General features: G+C 36.4%; 1 protein-coding gene across 1 annotated transcript; it reads right to left on the bottom strand.

The window, feature by feature from the left end:
* Positions 1-132: 132 nt before the first annotated feature.
* Positions 133-23,220, bottom strand: LOC127656883 (TNF receptor-associated factor 3-like). The gene is made up of 11 exons (XM_052145409.1): positions 22,953-23,220; positions 7,634-7,890; positions 6,667-6,718; positions 6,428-6,532; positions 5,738-5,902; positions 5,231-5,311; positions 5,022-5,096; positions 4,037-4,129; positions 3,664-3,804; positions 2,149-2,332; positions 133-1,786 (listed from the first exon to the last, which is right to left on the bottom strand). Exons 2-11 carry the CDS (start codon positions 7,885-7,887, stop codon positions 1,215-1,217), a joined length of 1,722 nt encoding a protein of 573 aa, XP_052001369.1. The 5' UTR covers positions 7,888-7,890; positions 22,953-23,220; the 3' UTR covers positions 133-1,214.
* Positions 23,221-23,437: the final 217 nt, after the last annotated feature.

Raw genomic sequence — 23,437 nt, 5'->3', positions numbered from 1 at the left:
TTTAAAAGCTAAATAGCTGCAACACATGCAAAAATAAATGTTGTTTTCAAAACAGCTTTCAGTGAAACACTCAAAGAGTAAATGTTTTTCAACAATTTTATATTGATATATTTATACATATATTATACACATTCAAACAATACTTGTGCAAAAACCATCCCTACCATGAAAAATGATCTGGATTATTGTATGTGTCTCCGGAAGCATGGCTGGAGACAAAGGCATTATTTCAAACGGTTTTAAAAAATAAAATACAAAAACACAAAATAAGGACAATATATTCCGATGCATAGCATCCATTAAATATGACATTACAAAAAATAATGTGTCAAAGTGTTAAACGCAGGGAAGGTGAAGTCATGTAAGAATAGGTTTTACATGCATAAAAATCTGAGGTTTTGATTCTTGACAATGGAACCCCTTCTGCAGGGTCATTGTTTAGTGCCAATGTAGTCCTTCATGAACGCTCCATAGTCAGGTCCTTTATAATTAATACACAACACAGAAACACATCCACCCCTGCCCACAAAAACTAAATTTCTAGTCACAAAACTCCTCTCGATATTAACTGAACACCACCACACAACACTTACAACAGATGTTCGCTCAAGTACTTATTTGCATATTGTGCAAAACCACCGGATACAACCAAATACAAAACTTGTCATTATTACCAAACATGAAGGGTTATCTTACAATATAACCAACTATAAGAGAGATGACTATTAGCCTCAAAATACATTCATACTTATTTAAGGCTAACACAATGACAAAGAGTAAACAGTTTCCTCTCACTTTGGGCTGGTCATTAGTTCCCAAACAAATTACACACCGTTTTCTTTTCCATTTCTCCTGTTTTTTTTTTTTTAAGCTCCAGAGACATTACCATTCTCTTGTTTATTTAGAGTTGAAGGATCTTTACTCTCTTAATGAGGTTGGCACTGGAGATCTCATCTAATTAAACAGTGTAAACACTGTCCGGTCAAACCTCCTCTTAAATTCGTTAAAAATCTAGCCCAGCAAGGCACTACTGTTTCCCGAAGAGCGCACCATCTCGTAAGCACAAGCATACAACTCTGACCGTTATGATCGCTCTGTTAAAAACCCACACTTGTCATGGGTTCCTCCTCTCTCAGCCCAGCTCTTTGAAGCCTCATAGTCTTGGCTGGGATGGCTGTGTGACTTTGTATTAGTTGGACCCAATGAAATTGCAATCAGGGATCTGGCAGATCGGAGGTATCAACTGTCACCTTGATGAAAATGGTGTCGTCTTTTATGTAGGTTCCATTCTCCAGGACAGTCTGAGCCACAAAGAGCGGACAGCCCGAGGCAATGTTCATCTCACCAGTGGGCCGGCGAAAGCTACTGCTAATGGGGTCTGGTTTGAAGGCATCACCTAAGTGTTTCCTTGCCGGCCCCTGGTCCATTAGCATCAACGTTACTTTCTGTTTGAATGGCCACGGCAACAAGGCATCATATTCGCCACGCATGACCACAAAGAAGAGGGAGAGATGTGTGCCTTTACCCATACCATCCCCATTTAGATAGACACGGGCGCACATCTTGTAGCCGAAATAGCCTGTGTAGAAGGGCTGGCTGTAGAGCGAGAGGGTTTTGGAGGCAACGGCTTCCTGTTTCCGCCTCTTGTAGTCACGGATCTTCCAAATGAGCGTACCATTGAAGCTGGCCGTCTCTAGCACCTGCAGCTTCAAGTCCATCTCTGCCAGGCGGATGTCATGGACACTCAACATTTCATCGTGCCTTGAGAGCTGCTGATCTAAAGAGCCTGTGACAGTATTGAAAAGGGTTACAAGTCATTCAGTAGATATTATTGCTTAAAGATACAACAATGATAAGATGTAACACTCTAACTCTCCAGTTAATAGCTTATTTAATGATTACAACCACTCCCGTTAACCACTCAAAACATAATATAGCAATATAAACCAAAAATGTAAAACAAAGGCAATGTGAGCTTAATAAAAAGAATATGAAGGCTCTCAATATCCGTACAATCTGTACAATATGTGTATGTGCAGTTATGCATAGTGGGACTACAATTTTGGAAGTACAATCTAGTGTGTTGGGACCAAAAATCACCCATAAATTGAGGTGTTTTTAAAAATGGTACAAAAACGTTTGCCTTACCCAGGGTGTGAGAACCAGAACTGGATCCGACATGACCAGAGTCCAGAGATGATACAACTGAACGCATGCTCTCCACTGATCCTCTGAGAGCTTCCACCTCCTCCCTTATAGCTCGCAGTGGACGAAGCTCCCGCAGCTCCATCTCAACCTCGAGCAGTTTCTCTGAGTGAGAACTCATCAATTTCTACAAAATAAAATAAAACACACAAACATATACACCACAAAATGGTCAAATTACAATCGAACTGCACGGCTAAAGACATAATCAGACAGAATAATTTATAAATAACATGTCCTGTGACCCCATAATTCTATATTGGGCGAATAGATGAATTCGATTGCAAACTGGATTTCTACAGAATCTAGGCCAGTGATAGACTTTTGTTCAATGATATGGAAATAAAACAATATATTGACTTCTAAGGCCACATTTTGTATTGCTTTGCTTGTCAGCCACAATATAATCTTATTTTGGAGATTTTCCCAGCAAATATTGATGTCTGTGAATTAACCTGCATATATGGCATTAATTCTTAATACAGTTTTTAAATTGATTGACAGCCCTAAAAACAAATAACACACTCACTAAGCATTTTATTAGGAACACCTGTACACCTTCTTATTAGTGCGATTTTATAATCAGCCAATTGTGTGGCAGCAGTGAAATGTATAAAATCATGCAGATACAGGCCAGGAGCTTTAAATAATGTTCACATCAACCATCAGAATGGGGAAAAATATTATTTCGACCATGGCATGATTGTCATGGCATATGGGCTGGTTTGAGTATTTCTGTTACTGCTGATCTCCTGTGATTTTCACACAACAGTCTCTAGAGTGTACTCGGAATGGTGCCAGAAACAAAAGACATCAAGTGAGTGGCAGTTCTGCAGATGAAAATGCCTTGTTGATGAGAGAGGTCAATGGAGAATTGCCAGACTGGTTCATAATGACAGAAAGGCTATGGTAACTCAGATAATAACAATTATAGTGAGCAGAATAGCGTCTCAGAATGCACACAACATGTCGAACATTGAGGTGGATGGGCTACAACAGAGGAAGACCACATCGGTACTTTATTATGACCGTAGTGTTCCTAATAAAGTGCTCAGTGAGTGTATAAATCAATCGGCAAACGTATTGCACAATACTTTTGATAATAGCAATTATGTTATGCAGTTCACCCAAAAATCATTTAGTCACAACTTAAGTTGTTCCAAACCCATATGACTTTCTTCTGAGAAACACAAAAGGAAATGTTACGTACTATGTTAGTCTCAGTCACCATTCACATTCATTGCATCTTTTGTCCATACAATGAATGTGGATGGTGACTGAGGCTGTCATTCTGTATAACATCTCTGTTTGTGTTCCACATAAGAAAGAAAGTCATGAGTAAATGATGAATCATAATTTTTGGGTGAAATATTCCTTTAAGTAGAGCGGTATTACATAAGTGGAATTTATTTTTAGCTACACCAAATGACTCAACCACTACATTCTGATGGCTCTCACCTGCATGCTGACAAGCTTCTGTTCCAGCTGTCGGTTTTTTTCTCTCATCTCCTCATATTGTGTTTCTACCTCCGCCAGACGACTGCTGAGGCTGGGCAGAACCTTATAACGCTCCATCAGCTCACTCTTAATATCTTCTACCTACACACATACACAGATTGCATTTATGAATGCAAAAACTGGTAACATTAATAAATGTACAGTATATGATGTATGATTTCACTACATGCATGGTGGAAAAATAAACTGGGAAAAAAGGATTCATTTTCACACAGGAAACAACTAAAGTTATCAAAAGAAAAAACAGTCTTTTGCTTCTGATATGTAAATACATTAATAAAATCTATGAGATGCAGTTGGTGTTGACTCGAACCTTGGCCTCTAGTGTGGTGTTCCTGACTGCCATTAGTCTCAGGTGTTCAGAGGCATAACTGGCCTCATGTTCCCTCATTTCTTGATTCAGCCCCTTTAAAATAACCAGACACATTATTTAGAAGAAATCAGTCAACACTTTAAAAAAATCTTTGTTTAACAATTCCAATGTATATGTGATATTATACATATTTATATACATATAAAGTATTATTTTATTTCAATTATGACTTTTCAAATAAACTTTGGTCATTGCACATTTAACACTTAGTTTATTCTATATTAAACAATTTAATAAGTGGGACATTTTCTAAATTTAAATAATAAAAAAAAAAAAATTGCATTTAGAACTAAATTCTAAATTCTATGCATTCATTTTTGTTTTCAAATACATTTTTAACATTAAACATTAAAGTAATTTTCCATTAAGTTAAGCTCAATCAACAGCATTTGTGGCATAGTGTTGATTAACTCATTAAATAAAAAACAAAAACAAGAATTGCAGTTACAGTAAGGTATGTACAATGGATGTGAATGGGGCCAGTCACAAACGTCCAAAATACACATAGTTTAAAAAGTTTAGTCACAAAATGTGAACTATATGTATGTTAACATGATTTTAATGTAATAAAATCACTTTCTAACCTTATCCTTGTAAAGTTATATCCAATATTACAACTTTGTTGCTATAACGATGCAATGCAGCTAAACCCTAGGAGTGATTTTATCACACTAAAATCATGTTAACTAGTATAATTTTTACATCTCATGTCTATATTTTTGAAACAGTGTGTATTGTAATGTTTATGGAGTGGCTCTTTGCACTTCCATTATAAAAAGAAAAGCCTTATTGTAACCGTGATATTTAAACAAATAAGAGATGAGTTGAAAAGACAATTTCCGTGGTAATAAACATTATGCTACAAATGCTGTCTATTAAGTCTAACTTGTTAATTTAGTTAGTAAATTTCAAATGTGAAAGTCACCTTGTAGGAACATCCATAGCGAATTAAGGGGCAGGTCACCTGGGCCTTTGGACAGTCGTTCTGGTGACTGGACAGCTATAGGAGACATGTTGATCCTCATGAGTATATCACAATTAAAAAAAACATCTGCCTTTACCATTCATTAACAATTCAAGTAATCTGTCATGCATTATTAAAACAAAGTACTGTTCTGCGCACTCCAAGCCTACCTCGCTTCTTAAAATGGAAGAAAATGAGCAGTGATTAGGACATGCTACAGGAAATGCAGGACAGACAGTTTCTTTGTGTTTCTGTGAAGAGAGATGGCTATTAGACTAGATTGCACCAAGAAACATATTGTATACTGATACTTTCATGGTTTATGACAATCAAGGCTAAACGATGATTAGTGCATTGAGTAATAATGACAGGTTTAACGAGGTGGAAAGACAGCAAGCATTCTTGAATTGAAAACATACATCAATCACTCTCTAAATGACAGTCAACATAACGGAGATTCCCCGAAGTTCCTTCTACAAATGTGAAACTAAAGGTCATGGGACATTAATGACAGCACACAAGGGGAATACTTCTCATAGAGGAACTGAGAGGTTCAAAAATTACAATCAAGGAAAAAGACTCAAAAGACTGTCATGATTTTCTTAGTACTTTCCATTAGATTTCAGGTCCCTTTTATGGGAACTGGGGGGGGGGGTATTTTGGGAAATATGCGTTACCTGTAACTCGGTGAGGGCCATCTTGTGATTGCAGAATTCACAGGTGATCTCTCTGTGTTTGCATTTGCGGCTCAAGTGCTCAGGCATGTCTTTCCTCATCATCTTCTCCTTACACTTTCCCAAGGGGCACGGCACCTCGAAGTACGGACAAACTTCCAAGTGATCCTGTTCAAAAGCAACAAAATCGGATTAACTTTGAAAAAGGTTATAAACTTTATTTTTATAAACTAATTTATAATAAATAAAAGTGCAAATTGACCGATATTTGAAGAACCAGTTAAAGCCTTTCAGCAAGTTTTAATTACATACACACACACATAACATATATACATACATATTACAATACACTGTATTTCTTTGTAGTAAATCTATTAATTCAATTTGTTATTAGAATATTGTACATACATCCAAACCTTTCAAAGTTGACACAAGGATCACAGGCGTTTCTTAGGACAATAGGAGGGTTAACTGAACATGCTCTGATCTTACATTACATACAATGGCATTTAATCTCAGCATAAATCTATTACACAATTCACATTCTACATGAAGGACACAACTGTAAAAAGAAAGTTAGTTTAAATCTTGTCTCCTCTTTCTTTGTGCATGGACAACTCCTGCAGATTCTAGATGGGAGGAATTCATGAATGATATATGTAGACTATTGTGGCTAAGAATCATATGACTTACCATGACCCGTTGTAAATTCATTTGTTCTTTACATCCATTTTTCTCACTCCGGCAGTAGACCTTCAGAGCCATAATTTCCCTATAGCAGCAAACATCCCGGAAAATCTGACAAAGAAATAAAGAAATCCATTATTGGCCTTATTTATGGCCCACATTACTTTCACTTGGAGCTGTGTGAGTGAGATTTAATATCAAACAGAGTGGGTGTGGCCTTGACCGTTTTGAATTCATTTTCTTACCTTATCTTCAAAGAGTGGTTCTAAATCAGCTGGACACACTGGGCCAGGCTTACTGAAAAAGAAATTCAGATCCAACTGTAAGCATACTGTATCCGTAGATCAAAAAACCTACATTATGAAATAAATAAAAAAAAAGAAATACTGGAAATACCCAACATTATTTTGCTACGACATCTGAATGGAACATATCCAGCAACGCTGGATATGTTAATTTGTAACCACATTAAATAATGTTGGCTTTGTAAGACGAAGCATTCTTTGATGGTTTTGACCAACATGCATGAGATGAGTTCATTGTAAGCTGTTCATGTATCAGATTTGTGACAAAATATCTACATTAATTCCCCACACTTATTGAAGTTTGAATTTCCATGAATTTTTATTACCTTTAAAGTTGTTAATGATTATTGGATTATGATTTTTTTTAAATATTTGTATAAAGATTGCCCTCATAAAAAGCAATTTATAGCCAAATTCCCATTATTTAAAAAAAAAAAGAAAAAAAAAAGTGCACTCAGTAATTTCTTTGCGATTAACTAAATAAGAATGCAATGTATTTTGTATGTAAAAACAAAACGTTTAAAAAGATGTGCACCCACATAAGATAAAGACTCTGGTTAAATCAATCTTAGATAAAAAGCTGCTATATTCGACCAATGGTGCGGGGCGCACATTCATGCACGCTGCCATATTGAGATCATATGAACCACCAAATATTGCTCTCTTTATGTCAATAATCCCTTGTAATTAGACACTTTCACTCGCAGAATTAATTTTACATTTTAACAATGACATCAGAAATGGACAACTCTTTTTTTTTTTTTTTTTTTTTGTGTGATGCTGAATCAACACCGCCATATGTCAATGTAACACAAACAAACATTTTACTGAGTGCACCTAATTTCCATGACTGTAAAACCCCATTTCATTCATGCCTTATTATAACTACTAGAGAACCCTTGCCCACCTAAGCAGATCTTTGATGCAGCTCTCGCAGAAGCGATGTCCACATTCAGTCTGCCAAGGGCTACACAGCACTAGCCTGCAGGACTCGCAGCAGTACTTGGGCTCAGGTGTCGTCACAAAGTGGTCCCTGAAGCCACCATGCAGGGGCAGGAAGCCTGGTTCGGGCCTAGGCCGCTGGGCCATGGAGGGCATGGCAAGAGAGGGAGCACGCTGCTGCAGGGGAATCTGCTGTTCCACATTACGCCCTGCGGACATGACCTGAAGAAACAAACAGATCAATTAGGGTCAAAACGTAAAAGAAATTACACAAACATCTCCTGACATGAATATGTTGCATATCTTTGCTTGTTGACAACATTTACAAATATAAAAAAAATAGATCCTGTTTTCATAACAGGAGATCATTCATAACAGATTCCACACATTTACATACACAAACAAAATTGAGATAATACATGGAAACAGGCATACATAGAGAGTGCTCTACTGTCATCTTTGGCATATTAAATTCCCTCCTCATCCAGATTGTAGCGGTCATGAATTCTGCTTTGTCTGAAAACAGAACTGAAACTAAAGCAGAATGGACTGTTGTCTGATTGGGTCCAGACTCCCTTGGCAGAAACAAATGAGTAGCAGCCGGGCTGCCATTTTTTCAAAACACAAGCGGTGTTAAAAGGAATATTCCAGGGTCAATACAAGTTAAGCTCAATCGACAGCATTTGTAGCATAATATTGATTACCACAAAATGTAATTTCATCTCATGCCTACTTTTCTTAAAATTAAAAAAAAAAAAAAAGCAAAAATCTGGGTTACAGTGAGGCACTTATGATGGAATACATTACTTAAAAAAAACAAAAAAGCCAAATGAGGGAAAAGTTTATATTAATTTATGTAGTAATCAACATTATCCCACAAATGCTGTCAGGTAAGCTCAACTTGTATTGAACCTAGAATATTCCTTTAAGTGATTAGCGAGAATTATTTTCAGAACTAAATCAGGCAAAAGAGTTTGATAGATGGATTTAAGTTATGACTACTTATACCATACCATATTATATATAAACTGATCAGCCACAACATTAAAACCACCTGCGTAATATTGTGTAGGTCCCCCTCGTCCCGCCAAAACAGCTCTGTTCCGGCAATGCATGGACTCCACAAGTCCTCTGAAGGTGTTGTGTGGTATCTGGCACCAAGACATTAGCAGCAGATCCTTTAAGTCCTGTTAGTTGTGAGGTGGGGCCTCCGTGGATTGGACTAGTTGGTCCAGCACATCATATAGATGCTCAATCGGATTGAGATCTGGGGAATTTGGAGACCAAGTCAACATCTTAAACTCTTTGTCATGTTCCTCAAACCATTCCTGAACAGGTTTTGCAGTGTGGGAGGGTGTATTATCCTGCTGAAAGAGGCCACTGCCATTAGGGAATACCGTTGCCATGAAGGGGTGCACATGGTCTGCAACTGCAACAATATTTAGGTAGGTGGTGCGTGTCAAAGTAACATACACATGAATGCCAGGACCCAAGGTTTCCCAGCAGAACATTGCCCAGAGCATCACACTGCCTCCACCGGACTACCTTCTTCCCATGGTGCATCCTGCTGCCATATCTTCCCCAGTACCAGCCCGTCTGGCACCAACAATGATACCATGGTCCAAATCATTTAGATCAAACGTTTTCCCCATTCTGATGGTTGATGTGAACATTAACTGAAGCTCCTGACCCATATCAGCATGATTTTATTCACCGCAGTCACACGATTGGCTGATTAGATAATCGTATGGATGATTGTTGGTGCCAGACGGGCTAGTTTGAGTATTTCTTTAACTTCTGATCTCCTGGGATTTTCACGCACAACAGTCTCTAGAGTTTACTCTGAATGGTGCCAAAAACTAAAAACATCCAGTGAGTGGCAGTTCTGTGGACGGAAATGCCTTGTTGAAGAGAGAGACTGGTTCGAATCGACAAAGTCTACGGTAACTCAGATAACTGCTCTGTACAATTGTGGTAAGAAGTATAGCATCCCATAATGCTATTCTGAGATATGGGTTGGAGAAGTTTTGGAGGCACGAGGGGACCTATACACTAATAGGCAGGTGGTTTTACTGTTGTGACTGATCAATGTAAGCAGTGTTAAGCAAGTTATTTAAAATAGTAAGTAATCCACTAAAAATTACTAATTATTTCACAAAAATTGTAATCCGATTACTTCACTAATTACTTAATTTTAAAAGAAATCGCATTACTAATTACTTTAATTTAAAATAACTTTCTATAACACTTTTCCACTCAACAAATTCAAAATAATGTCTATATTTCTTCCTTTTGTTACACACAAATCATGCACACAGCACCTCACATTCACAATGACTTGTTATGGGGTCATTCTACATGAATGATATATAAAAAAATAAGCATAACCCTATAATGTACTTAAAAGTAATTAAATTAATAACCCTGACCCCAAGTCAGTAACTGTAATCTGATTACAATAATGTAAAATGTAAAGCATTACACTACTTTTTTGACTAAAGGTATTTAGATTACAGTAAATAATTACTTTGTAATTGGATTACACAAAACACTGTATAAAATTTATATATTCATTATACTGCATAACCACTAAAGTTTGGAAACATTGACATTTTTATATTTGTTCAATTAATTGACCATTTTATTCACAGAGGATGCTTTATCTGATCAAGAATTATAGTATAGATGTTTATAAATATTAAAATTACCATTTCTATTTAAATAAATGCTGTATTCTTCAAACTTTGTTCATCCAAGAGTCCTCCACTTGCAGCAGACACTTTAGGCATTCTATTCTAGCAGTTATTTTATTGAGATAATCAGGTCAAGTTTCATCCCATACGTTCTGCGGCTCTTCTTAAAGTAATAGGCTTGTAGGGTACTTCTCATGGCACTTCACAAGCTTTTCTATCAATAGCTCAACACCTCAAACTTTTTTCATCCATCAATAATACCAATTTCTACACATTTACCACTTATTTTGCACATTATACTCTTTTCTTTTTATTTACCAGATTCAGATGTTTTTTTCTTTAATGGTATACCTAAAATGTCAATATCCCAGAGTCTTCTTTCCACTGTTGCAAGTGAAACTGCTATTTGGCATCTACTGGTCATTGCACCTGTCAGTACGTGGGAGGGGTCAATTTCTCAAACTAGAGTCTCTGATGCACCTGTCTGCATCTGTGCTGTCCTGATTAGATTCCATTAGATTTTTTTTCTTTCAAGACAGTAGTGCATGTTACAGCCTTCATCTCTCAAAAAGAACACTTGACTGATGAACTGATTGGCCACTTTTAAAATCAAAATTTTACTTGCAAGGGTAAAGTGACTTGCAAGAAATGAGGATTATATGGCACATAATTTTCTTATCAGACTTGAGTAATACTGACAATGCATTTTAAAATAAATAACAAATCTAAAACTGTAATAATAATAATAATTTGCAGCATATCTATTATTTAGGTGAAAAGAAAAAAATATATATTTAAAGAACAAACATTTGTGTAAAAATATTTGTAATTCTTTTTTTTTACCACTGGTCCCAAGGTAATTTATAGTTGATGTATGAGGTCAGATCCCTTCTAGTCTCACACACCAAAATCTTTGACTTAAACCACAAACGTTGTGTACGCATTAAACAGACCATTGCAAAGACTAGTGGTTTGCTGTCTGGATAGGTCTCATCAGAAATATACGGAGCAACATGCATAAAATGTCTACCGGTAATCCTGATGCAAAATGCAATGACAACCCCATTTGTGATACTGAAAAACATTATGAAAAATGCCATAGCCCTATAAAACAAAAAATGCTTACACAACACATATATTTACTTTTAATTATCAATAAAAACATCCTAAAAATTATTTTTACAAATGTACATAAGTTAGGTTAGGTTTATGCTTAATATACTCTAAAATAATTTCCCAATGGTGTAAGTATAAGACATTTAAATAATATAGGCTAGTCTAATAATAAGATGCACAATTACGTTTCTCAGGTAAATGGATCTTGTTTAAATCATGTTTAGATATTTTTACACAAATACAAGAAAGATATTTAGAAATTATTTTAAGATGCTGCGTCTATTCACATGCAACCTGTAGGCGGGGTGGGGAATGAATCACGTTTAATATGAAATGTATGCAAAGTTTTATACATGAGGACCCTGGCCTGTAATGCATCTTAAATTTGCCAAGAACTGCCCACTAAGAAAGGAAGAGTCATCTAAATTATAAGTAAAGTGATCAATCACAATCGGTTTTGTCATTACGTGCTGTTAGGGGGCGGGGTTACCAAAGATATAATTTACAAAAATATAAGACCGGCCTGGGAAAATGTATTAAAATAATGGTGTGGCAGTGTCCAATGAGTGCACAGAAAACACAGACAAATAGAACTGTTCAGCCAAGATGTCCGTTTGTAGGTCAACCCGGAAGACTAATTCACTATGGATTATTGGTTTTTATAATAAAATAAGGTCTAATAAACATTACTTGATGCGTGGGCGTTTTATTTTTCAACATAAATTACAGTCATATCTCAACGTGAATTTAAGCTGCTGTGTTTTTGAAAAATGTTGCTAACAAGTTGCTGAATAAGGGCTACAACTACCACAAGCATGAGCGTACATGCCTGGTATAACAAAAACGTTGTGGTCCATATCAAGCAACATTTTAGCAAAATTCTTAAAAAAAATAAAATGCGGTTTAAAAATTCACTTTGGGGTATGACTGTGTAATTTCTGTTGTAGAACAGAACGTCCAAGTATCTTCAAGTAATATTTACCACAAAGCTTATTTTACTCAAAACTTGCATTATAAAAATCCATAGGAAAATTCTGAAGAAAACCATTGCTCAAAAATGCTCATTTACTTCTGTTTTTTTGGACTACAACCTTAACAGCTCTATAGTGGAAAGTCTCAAGTACAGCACAGAAAACCTCAGTAAAGACTATTCCAGGGAATATAAAGTTTGCTCGTGGATGTCCACTTTACTTGCTACTATGAGCCTCAAACGAAACTCTAAACACCTTTAAGGGTGCGTTCACACTTGTAGTTCGTTTCTCTTTGTCCAGAAGAAAAAAGAAAAAGATACATTTAGTCCTGGTTCACTTAGCGTTCACACTGGCATTTTTAACACAGAACCTAAAGAGACAAAACAAAAGGCATCAGTATAAGGTCACAACCTGATTGGACAGCTTTTATGTATATTTTGCGATGGAACTTGCCAAACATCCAAAACAATTCTCATTGTGCTCATTGGACCCATTTTCCCTTAACCCATCACTGAACATTTTGAACACAAGCAGTATACTGGAAATATGCTCGTCGGACCAAATGTTAATAAGGAACTTTACCTCCTCAAAGGTAAAGGAAACTCTGTATTTTCTTCGAGCCTTGACTTTCCGAGTTGGGGCATCAATTTAAAAATCATGGCAGAAGCAAATTCTTATTGGTAATAATTAGGGGTGGGTAAAAATATTGATTTCCCGATGCATCACAATATCGATTGTGAGAGTGAATCGATTCTTAAATCCAAGATCAATCCTTTACTCTATATGTGGAATCCTCCACTACAATGAGAGGAGCTCACTTGCATTTGCAACTTCCGTGCTATGCTAATTAAAATGCATGTATTTGGCAACTGGCTGATAAATGTTCAGATTTCACTCACCAGTGACTGAACTGTGTAGTATAGTGGAGGAGTATACAGCTGCGAGTTCCTTTCACTGCGTGTTGAAAGTAAACGTTTTTCAGTGTAGTGTGTGTGAGTGTGTCCAAAGACGAGATCCATGCAACTGATTGAATAATGAAATTGAATAATGAAATAATTTCCATGAAATTATTGAATAATGTCTCATAAATTCTGTTCTCTACAGTCGGTTGTTGATCCAAAAATAATTCTAATCATTCATGGCTCAGATGAGATAAAGCCATTCATGTCTCTCTCGTTAATATGTGCTAATTTAAAGACACTGTTTACAGAAATACCTGATTTTCTTAGAGACAGTACTGGTTTTTAGCATGTGTTCAACAAATCAATGTAAACTGTAAAATAATTATGCAATTAAACAATAAATATTTAACAAAATATATGCAATATGATATGTTTCTTGATTAAATACATTGATTTGTTCAGTTTTAAAATGCTTAAATGTGACCAAATTGATGAAAACTATTCTAAATTAATACTTTTATATTGTACCTAGTTAGAAGGTCCGCTGTATAATTAACAGCATAAGCTGGGAGAGATTTTTTTTTATATGTAAGCAAAAGGGACATTATAACTAAAATATACCCATATGAAGCGAAATGGAATCGAAACTGAATCAAAAGCTTGTGAAACATAATCAAAACGGGAAATCTGTATCAATACCCAGCTCTAGTAATAATTCAGTTTTACTTGAGGAATTTGATTGTGCAGTTCAGTTTGAATGCATGATTTATACTGTGAATGAAGACTAGCGATACAACTTGCCAGGAATTAAGCCTCATTTAGCTGGTTAATGCAGTGACAATCATTTGAAACAAAACTACATTTCCCATCATTATATGTGGCCACACAAGAATGATAAAATAGGTAGATAATGCATTTATTACACAATTAATGCATGACTTTGCTCTTCATTTAGTTGTACTGGTGCTAAAAAGCTTCCTGCCTACAGAGTTAAGTAAAAAAGAGAGAAAGAAATATTAAATTGCAAAACGGGTCTGTTTTTTTAGAGTAAAATCACTTGAACGCACATCACATTGTATTTACAATTTCTTAATATAACTTCTCAGGTGAATTTGAATGTACCATGAGACTAGTTCTACTTATGTTCACACAGGTGTAAGCCTAGTTCATCCCATATACTATGAACATTTCAAATACTTTAAGTTATTTTTGTAGTCGCATACCTGTATATCAGAGTTACACTAACAAATTTTGGTGCCGGCCAAAGTGTCCAGCAATGATAAAGTTTGTCCAGTCATATAATTTTGGTGTTTATTTTGCACTGTAAATGTGATGGACTATGCATAATAATGCAATATAGGCTAATGACACAATCAAGTCAAATGAATGATAAATGTTTGCTTTTTCATAAAAAAAACTTTATTGCTTTTAAAAAAAACAAAATTTCTTACAAATATAAATTTTAATTTGGGGGAAAAACAAATTTCTGAAATGAGTTGGCCTGGAGAGTAAGCCAAAAAAAAAAAAAACAAGTGCACTGTATGGAACTCCCTCAAAAGTGCTTCACATGAAGTTAATTGGGAAAATGCCAAGAGTTGAAGAAACTGATATCAAGGCAAAGGGTGGCTACTTTGAAGAGGCTAAAATAAAAGATGATTTTGGACAAGTTTTGATTTGTTTAACATTATTTAGTCACAATTCCCATATTTCCATTTGTGTTATTTCTTTGCTTTGATGACTTAAATATTATTGTAAATTGTGAAAACAGAACTAATCAAAGAAAGAATGGGAGAAAAATCCCTTTCCCTTCATAAAAAAAAATATTTAAATATAATATAATATAGCCACTTTATTGCGGAACATATTTAAATTAAGTCATTAAAACTTAAAAAAAAAAAAAAAAAAAAGAAAAATTATCCACTCCACAGATTTAATATTAGCAAACTATAGTTTTGGCAAGTCATTTAGGACATCTAATTTGTGCATGACACAAGTCATTTTTCCAACAATTGTTTCACTTTTAATTGACTATATCACAATTCCAGTGGGTCAGAAGTTTACATCCACCAAGTTAACCGCATTTAAGCATCTTGGAAAATTCCAGAAAATTATGTCATGCCTTTAGCCAATTAGCTTCTGATAAGGGGTGTACTGAATTGAACCTGTGGATGTATTTTAAGGCCTACTTTCAAACCCAGTTCCTCTTTGCTTGACATCCCATGATCATGGGAAAATCAAATGAAATCAAACAAGACCTCATAAAAAAACAATGTGGACCTCCACAAGTCTCGTTCATCCTTGGGAGCAATTTCCGAATGCCTGAAGGTACCACGTTCATCTGTACAAACAATAGAACTCCAGTATAAAGATGATGGGACCACATAGCCACCATACCGCTCAGGAAGGAGATGCATTCAGTCTCTTAGAGATGAACATAGTTTGGTGCGAAAAGTGCAAATCAATCCCAGAACATCAGCAAAAGACCTTGTGAAGATGCTGGAGGAAACAGGTAGACAAGTATCTATATCCACAGTAAAACGAGTCCTATATTTACATAACCTGAAAGGCAGCTCAGCAAGGAAGAAGCCACTGCTCCAAAACTGCCATAAAAGAGCCACACTACAGTTTGCAAGTGCACATGGGGACAAAAATCTTACTTTTTGGCCACAATGACCATCGTTATGTTTTTGAGGAAAAAGGGTGAGGCTTGCAAGCCAAAGAACACCATGCCAACTGTGAAACATAGGGGTGGAAGCATCATGTTGTGGGGGTGCTTTGCTGCAGGAGGGACTGGTGCACTTACAGATGGCATCATGAGGAAGGAAAATTTTGTTGATCGCAACATCTCAAGACGTTAGCCAGGAAATTAAAGCTTGGTCGCAAATGGGTCTTCCAAATGGACAATGACCCCAAGCATACCTCCAAAGTCGTGGCAAAATTGCTTAAGGACAACAAAGTCAAGGTATTGGAGTGGCCATCATAAAGCTCTAACCTCAATTAGAAAGAAAATTTGTGGGCAGAACTGAAAAGCATGGAGGCCTACAAACCTGACAGTTACACCAGTTCTGTCTGAAGGAATGGGCCAAAATTCCAGTAACTAATTGAGAAAAGCTTGTGGAAAGCTACCCAAAACATTTGACCCAAGTTAAACAATTCAAAGGCAATACAACCAAAACTAACAAAGTGGATGAAAACTTCTGACCCACTGGGAATGTAATGAAAGAAATAAAAGCTGAAATAAATAATTCTCTCTACTATTATCCTGACTTTACACATTTTTAAAATAAAGTAGTGATCTGTGAATAGTGAACTGACCCAAGACCCAAGTTTTCTACGATTAAATGTCAGGAATTGTGAAAAACTGAGTTTAAATGTATTGGGCTAAGGTGTATGTAAACTTCTGACTTCAACTGTACTTATAATTCAATTTTTCATGTTATATTATCTTGTATCATTCTACTATTACTAATCTATAAATGATAATAAATGATTTGATAAATACATTTTTGGAAGTGGATTTTTTAAATTTCAGCTTCCTTCATTTGGACTGCGAGTACTTCACGAGGGCAACAGTGAGTATTTTTTTTCACTCTCAAACACTACTGATATCAGAACTGCTAGACTTCTGTCTTTCTATCTGTCAGTCTTACAGCAAACAATCTCAAGTCAAGTTTAGACAGATATAAGTTAGTCATCTCCTCTTACATTTTCATATGCTGATGCCTGGCATCGAAGCAACACTTTACCATTGTGCTTGCATTGCCACATCAACAGCTCCAGACCGGCAGCTCTCAGGCTGGGAAATCCCTTCATAACATGCATAGTTCTCTAGCTCTAATAATATCTCGCCTATGAGCCAACTACACATTAACCACACATGCAGGAATAGTCCAGGTTCTGCCACTGACTGCTGCTAGACTCCCTTCAGTGCAGTGGATATTACAATTATTCCACAAGAGCACCCACCGCAGATGTCTTTTCTTCAGCATGGAGATGTTGACACCATAGGAAACTCAAATGATATCCACTTATGGTACATTTTTATGAATGTAGTCAAACCTCAAAAAAAAAAAAATCTCAAAAGGGAAATTAGCAGAGTGCATAAACCAATCGAAACTGTCAAAAGGCTGGAGTCAGTATGCCATACCTTCTTTGACAAGTGAGAATTAGATCTAGCATCCAAGGTAAAGGGGTAAATCTCCCGTAACCTGTCAAGAACATGTCTGTGTCACATTGCACCACAAAATCAGATGGGGAAATAAAAAAATATTTCCATGACAATTTTTTTTTTTTTTTTTTTGCATATTCACATTATTCTTTAATGATAATCAGTCATATTTTCCCTAAAATCTCATCCATATCTCAATAACGATATATTATTAAAATTGTAACATACTTCCACAGTAGTATTTGTTGTACTGCCTTTCATTTGTGCTGATTTAAAAAAAAAAAAAAAAAAAAATTATATATGTTTATTATATTAGATTTTTGTTTTGCAATAATAAAGTTAAAATAAACTATAATATAGTAAGAAGAATGTAACGATAATCACCTGAAAAATGTAAATGTCTGGACACATAATGGTAAATGGTAAAAGAGAATTTGGGGGAAAATGTCATTTACTAAAAATAATGTGACGTTGCATAAAATCTTTTTTGTTTAGATTTTGGAATGAATTGGGCCTGGACATTTTTTTCGAGAGATTCATCTAAAGGCAGCTGGTTCATAACAAGAACTATTTGAATTGGAAATCTAATTTGACCCTCCTGTCCTTATCACAACCATTAACAGTGTCTGTGTCATCAGCATTTTATTTATTTTTTTGCAACTAAGAAATGAATTAGTATACAGTAATCACTATTGCTATTGCCTACACTTCAAGGTTAGGGTTTTGTTCAAATCCATAACCCTAAGAATTAAACTTCGGCACATAAGGGGCAGTTCACACCAAACACGTTTGTGTGTCCATCTGCACTGTTCAATAATTGTTTTTATTTGTAAACATGCACTAGACAGACATCTATGATCATTGCATCATGTCTTGGTGATTTTTAGACTATTGTGCAGGAGTGCCAACTTTTAAAAGCACATGTCTAGCATTTTTTTATGTGTTCAGTCCGACCAGCCCCTAACTTTTCCTGAACTGTTTGTGCTACAGACATGAATGACACACCTTTTTGTGGCTTAATAAGGATAGATGTGTTCTTACATTTCTAGGTGATCTGACTTAATTTTAAAGGGCATACAAAAAGGTGCAAAAATCCTATAGTATAGACTAGAGGTCGACCGATATATCGGTTTTGCCAATTAATCGGCACCGATAACGATTTCTGGAACTATTGGTTATCGGCAAAAATCCACACTGATAATTTTCCCCCTTTGTGTCCAGTGCTGGAGCAGCTGGGATGGGCGTGCTGTCATTATACAGTATGAGAGTGCCCTCTAGAGGTGAAATAAAAACTATCACTGATGCCTCGTGGTGGTTGTTTTGACACGTGAGACTGCACGTTGAATGCAGCACAACACTGCACGGAGCTGAACAATGCAGATTTAAAACACCAACAACTAAAATGTATACAGTACATGTTGTCATATCATTATAAAGTAATTAATTTCTTGAATAGATGCTGCATTAATAGAGAACAGCAGTATGTTTGCAGACCAGGCTGGGAGGACGCCAACATTAAAGCTAACCTCAAGCGGTTAGAACAATGTGACAAAAAACACGCAAGTCCTAGCCAAATGTTTAAATAAAATGTATTACCATCTATTTGCATTAGTTTATATCCAGTCACGTTTATGCTTTAGCCAGCTAAGTTGAATATTTAAAGGTAGTGAGAGACTTCAGAAAACTATCATCCAGGAATATTTAAGGGGCTTTTCCATTTGCTGCCTCATCCCTCTCTGTCACTGCTGACAATACACAAACACACCCATGCCTGTAGTCTCTCACTCGCTCGCTCGCTCGCATGCACGCACGCACTTCGTGAACTATCTATATGTATGAATCTATAATGTCATGAAACTAGATGAAATACAGAAAATAAAATAAAAATCGCATTAAAAAATTATAATTCAATCCAATGGAACATAAATTAAAATGTAAAAATTTAAACTCATCACTCAAGGAGAGACTGAAAATAACAAGACTTAGAACATAAAGCCAACATCCAAGTCATATAGAATTTAATACCAGTAAGAGCTGCAGGTGAAAAGTGTAACACAATACATGTCCGACTGTAAGTTTTGCGCAGAGAAGCATCAAGGTAATACAGCATCTTTGAATGTATTTGCACTGCAGGAGATCTCATAACAAAAATGAAAAGAAGAAAGAAGGGGAATATCGCTTCATTCTCATCTGACCTTTAACCAGAGGAAGACATACGAGACTACCATAGGTCACTTAAAGGAATAAAAAGCCATTTCACATATGAACGTATGGCAAGTTTGATGGGTAAAATGCATTGTTGAGGGGTAACAAAGGAATAGTTCACCCAAAAATTACTTTCATTATTTACTCAACCTTATGCCATGCCAGATGTATATGACTTTCTTCTGATGAACACAAAGATTGTTTTTGTATTTCTTCAGCTCTGTAGGGCAATACTTTAAAGCTCCAATAGACACATAAAGGCAGCATTAAAGTAATCCAAATGATTACAGTGGTTTAATCCAAGTCTTCTTAAGTGATCTAATAAATCTTGGGTGAGAACAGACCAAATTGTAACTCCTTTTTCACTATGAATCATCTACAGTCTCCTTGGCGATCATGATTTCAAGCTTGATTACACACACTAGTGCCATCTAATGCTATGAGCATGCGTCAAGCACTAGGAAGTGTAATTGATCTTGAAATCGTGATCGTGCCTAGAGACTGCAATGAGTTTCAAAGGTATGCCATCATGGCGTTTTACATTTGGTCTGTTCTCAACCAAAACCAATTGGATCCAAGAAGACATGGCTTAAACTAAAGAATCAAATGAATTACTTTTATGCTGCCTTTATGTGTTTCTTGGTGCTTAAAAGTTCTGGCCACCATTCACTTGCATTGTGTGGACCTGCAGAGCTGAGATACTTAACTAAAAAATTTATTTTGTGTTCTGCAGAAGAAAGAAAGTCAAACACGTCTGTGATGGCATAAGGGTGAGTAAATAATGTGAGAATTAAACATTTTGGGCGAACTATTTCTTTACATGAGAAAACGCAAAGACAGAAGTCTGGCTTTTTTCATTCTCTTATTCAACTTTTTCCATCAGGAGAATGTATACAATCTGCATGGTCCAACTTCTGATTAAATCAATCCCCCAAATGTGTGTTCCCTGTAGCATATCGGAGCACTTTACTGTGTTATTCTGAGAGTGAAACTAAACTGGATTCAAGCAGTCTCAGTTTTGATCTGCACAGAGCAGCACATGTTGAACTATTTTAGAATTCAAAGTACTTTCCTCCCTGTCAATATGTTCAAACTGTATCAATACAGTAGCATCTATGTGTTAAAAATGAACAAAACAGATCAAAAGATATTTTTATATGAATAAAAACAGCAGCACACACATTTCGCTGTCTTAAAAACTGCATCCAACAGTGGAATACTGTATGCCATCATGGCGTTTTCCATCAGTAGCATACACACAGACCTAAATCATGTAAGACTTTTGCAAGTTAGGTATTGCCCCCAAGGAATAAGACCACAGAAGATTAAAGGGTGAAGAAAAAATTAAATATTGCACTGTATGAAGGTGTGTGTATGTGTGTGTGTATACATGCACACACACATAGCTTCATAGAGTGTGATATTTAATTTTATAGTCTAGAGGCTTCAGTTCCAAAGCCGGTGTAAAGTAAGAATACTTGAAAAGTCATAATCACAATTATGATCATAAGCGCACGCGCGCACACACACACACACACACACACACACATACAGCAACAGTGTAAAAAACAAACACACACACAAATATAGCAACAGTGTAACACACACACACACACACACACACACACACACACATACAGCAACAGTGTAAAAAACAAACACACACACAAATATAGCAACAGTGTAACACACACACACACACAAATATAGCAACAGTGTAACACACACACACAGCAAGTGTAACATACACACACAAATACAGCAACTATAACACACACACAAATACGGCAACAGTGTAAAACACACACACAAAGACACACACACACAAATACAGTGTAAAACACATACACACACACACACACACACACACAAATACAGTGTAAAAACACACACACACACACACACACACAGAAATACAGTAACAGTGTAAAACACACACATACACAAATACAGAAACCGTGTAAAACACACACACATACACAAATACAGAAACAGTGTAACACACACACACACACACATACACAAATACAGAAACCGTGTAAAACACACACACATACACAAATACAGTGTAAAACACACACACACACACACACACACAGAAATACAATAACAGTGTAAAACACACACATACACAAATACAGAAACCGTGTAAAACACACACACACACACACACACACAAATACAGAAACAGTGTAACACACACACACACACACACATACACAAATACAGAAACAGTGTAACACACACACACACACACACATACAGAAACAGTGTAACACACACACACACATACACAAATACAGAAACAGTGTAACACACACACACACACATACACAAATACAGAAACAGTGTAACACACACACACACACATACACAAATACAGAAACCGTGTAAAACACACACACATACACAAATACAGTGTAAAACACACACACACACACACACACACACACACACACACACACACACACACAGAAATACAGTAACAGTGTAAAACACACACATACACAAATACAGAAACCGTGTAAAACACACACACACACACACACAAATACAGAAACAGTGTAACACACACACACAAATACAGAAACAGTGTAACACACACACACACACACATACACAAATACAGAAACCGTGTAAAACACACACACATACACAAATACAGTGTAAAACACACACACACACACACACACACACACACACACACACACACAGAAATACAGTAACAGTGTAAAACACACACATACACAAATACAGAAACAGTGTAACACACACACACACATACACAAATACAGAAACCGTGTAAAACACACACACACACACACATACACAAATACAGCAACAGTGTAAAACACACAAAGACAAAGGTTAGAGGCTGCTTAAGGTCTTCTAATGGTAGCATTTCTTGCACATCTATCATGAATTTGTAAAGGAGCCGTTCAGGATTTAATCTGTAAACATGTTGATTGCTTTGTTTGTTTTACAACTTAAAGAATCAGAACCAAAAAAGCTCAATACTTGTCCTGGAGACAGCTGAGAGAGCAGGTGAACATCTCAGATGAGAGCAGAACATTAGACTGGAGTAAGATGTGACTTCGATCATAGAGGGTGAACCCAATAGACCTCAGCACAAAGTGCTTTGGGTTTGGGTTTGCCTAGCCATACCTTTCACTGATATGAGCTACATGACATTTTACATAAAGGCTAAATTAAATAGCAATCCACTTACATGAATCAGTTGGTCAACGATGTCGTCCGATGATCCAACCGTGTTTCTCTGAAGAATTTCACGAATGGAGCCACGGATGGTCCAAACATATGACAGACGCCGAGACAAATTCACGCGGCCACAGCTCCGTCTTCGCTTCTCAAATAGGCAACAACGGCCGTATGATCAAATCCTTTCATTTTTAAATCGGAATGTTTCAAAAACGGCTCGGTAAAGGTGAGCGAGAAGATAGAGAAGCCGCCACTGTGGCAGGTTACTGTTGATAGCAAGTCTAGTAACTGGAAAGCCCCCTTGGTCTGACTTCCTCAGGAAATCCCCGTCATGAAAAAAAAAAAAAATAGGTTGTAAATGGACGCCATAGAGAAAGGGCAGGCTGTAACGTGACGTGTGGTCGCAAGATGGCGCCAGAGCTCTCTTTAGAACCTTTTTTATTATGGCGGGAACTCAGTGCCAAAAACCAAGCGACCGAACGTCTAACACTGCGG

This window comes from Xyrauchen texanus, chromosome 16, assembly GCF_025860055.1.
Source record: "Xyrauchen texanus isolate HMW12.3.18 chromosome 16, RBS_HiC_50CHRs, whole genome shotgun sequence".
Taxonomy (NCBI): Eukaryota; Metazoa; Chordata; class Actinopteri; order Cypriniformes; family Catostomidae; genus Xyrauchen; species Xyrauchen texanus.
Note: the sequence above shows the minus strand (reverse complement) of the source record. Positions and strands in the feature narration are given on the sequence as shown.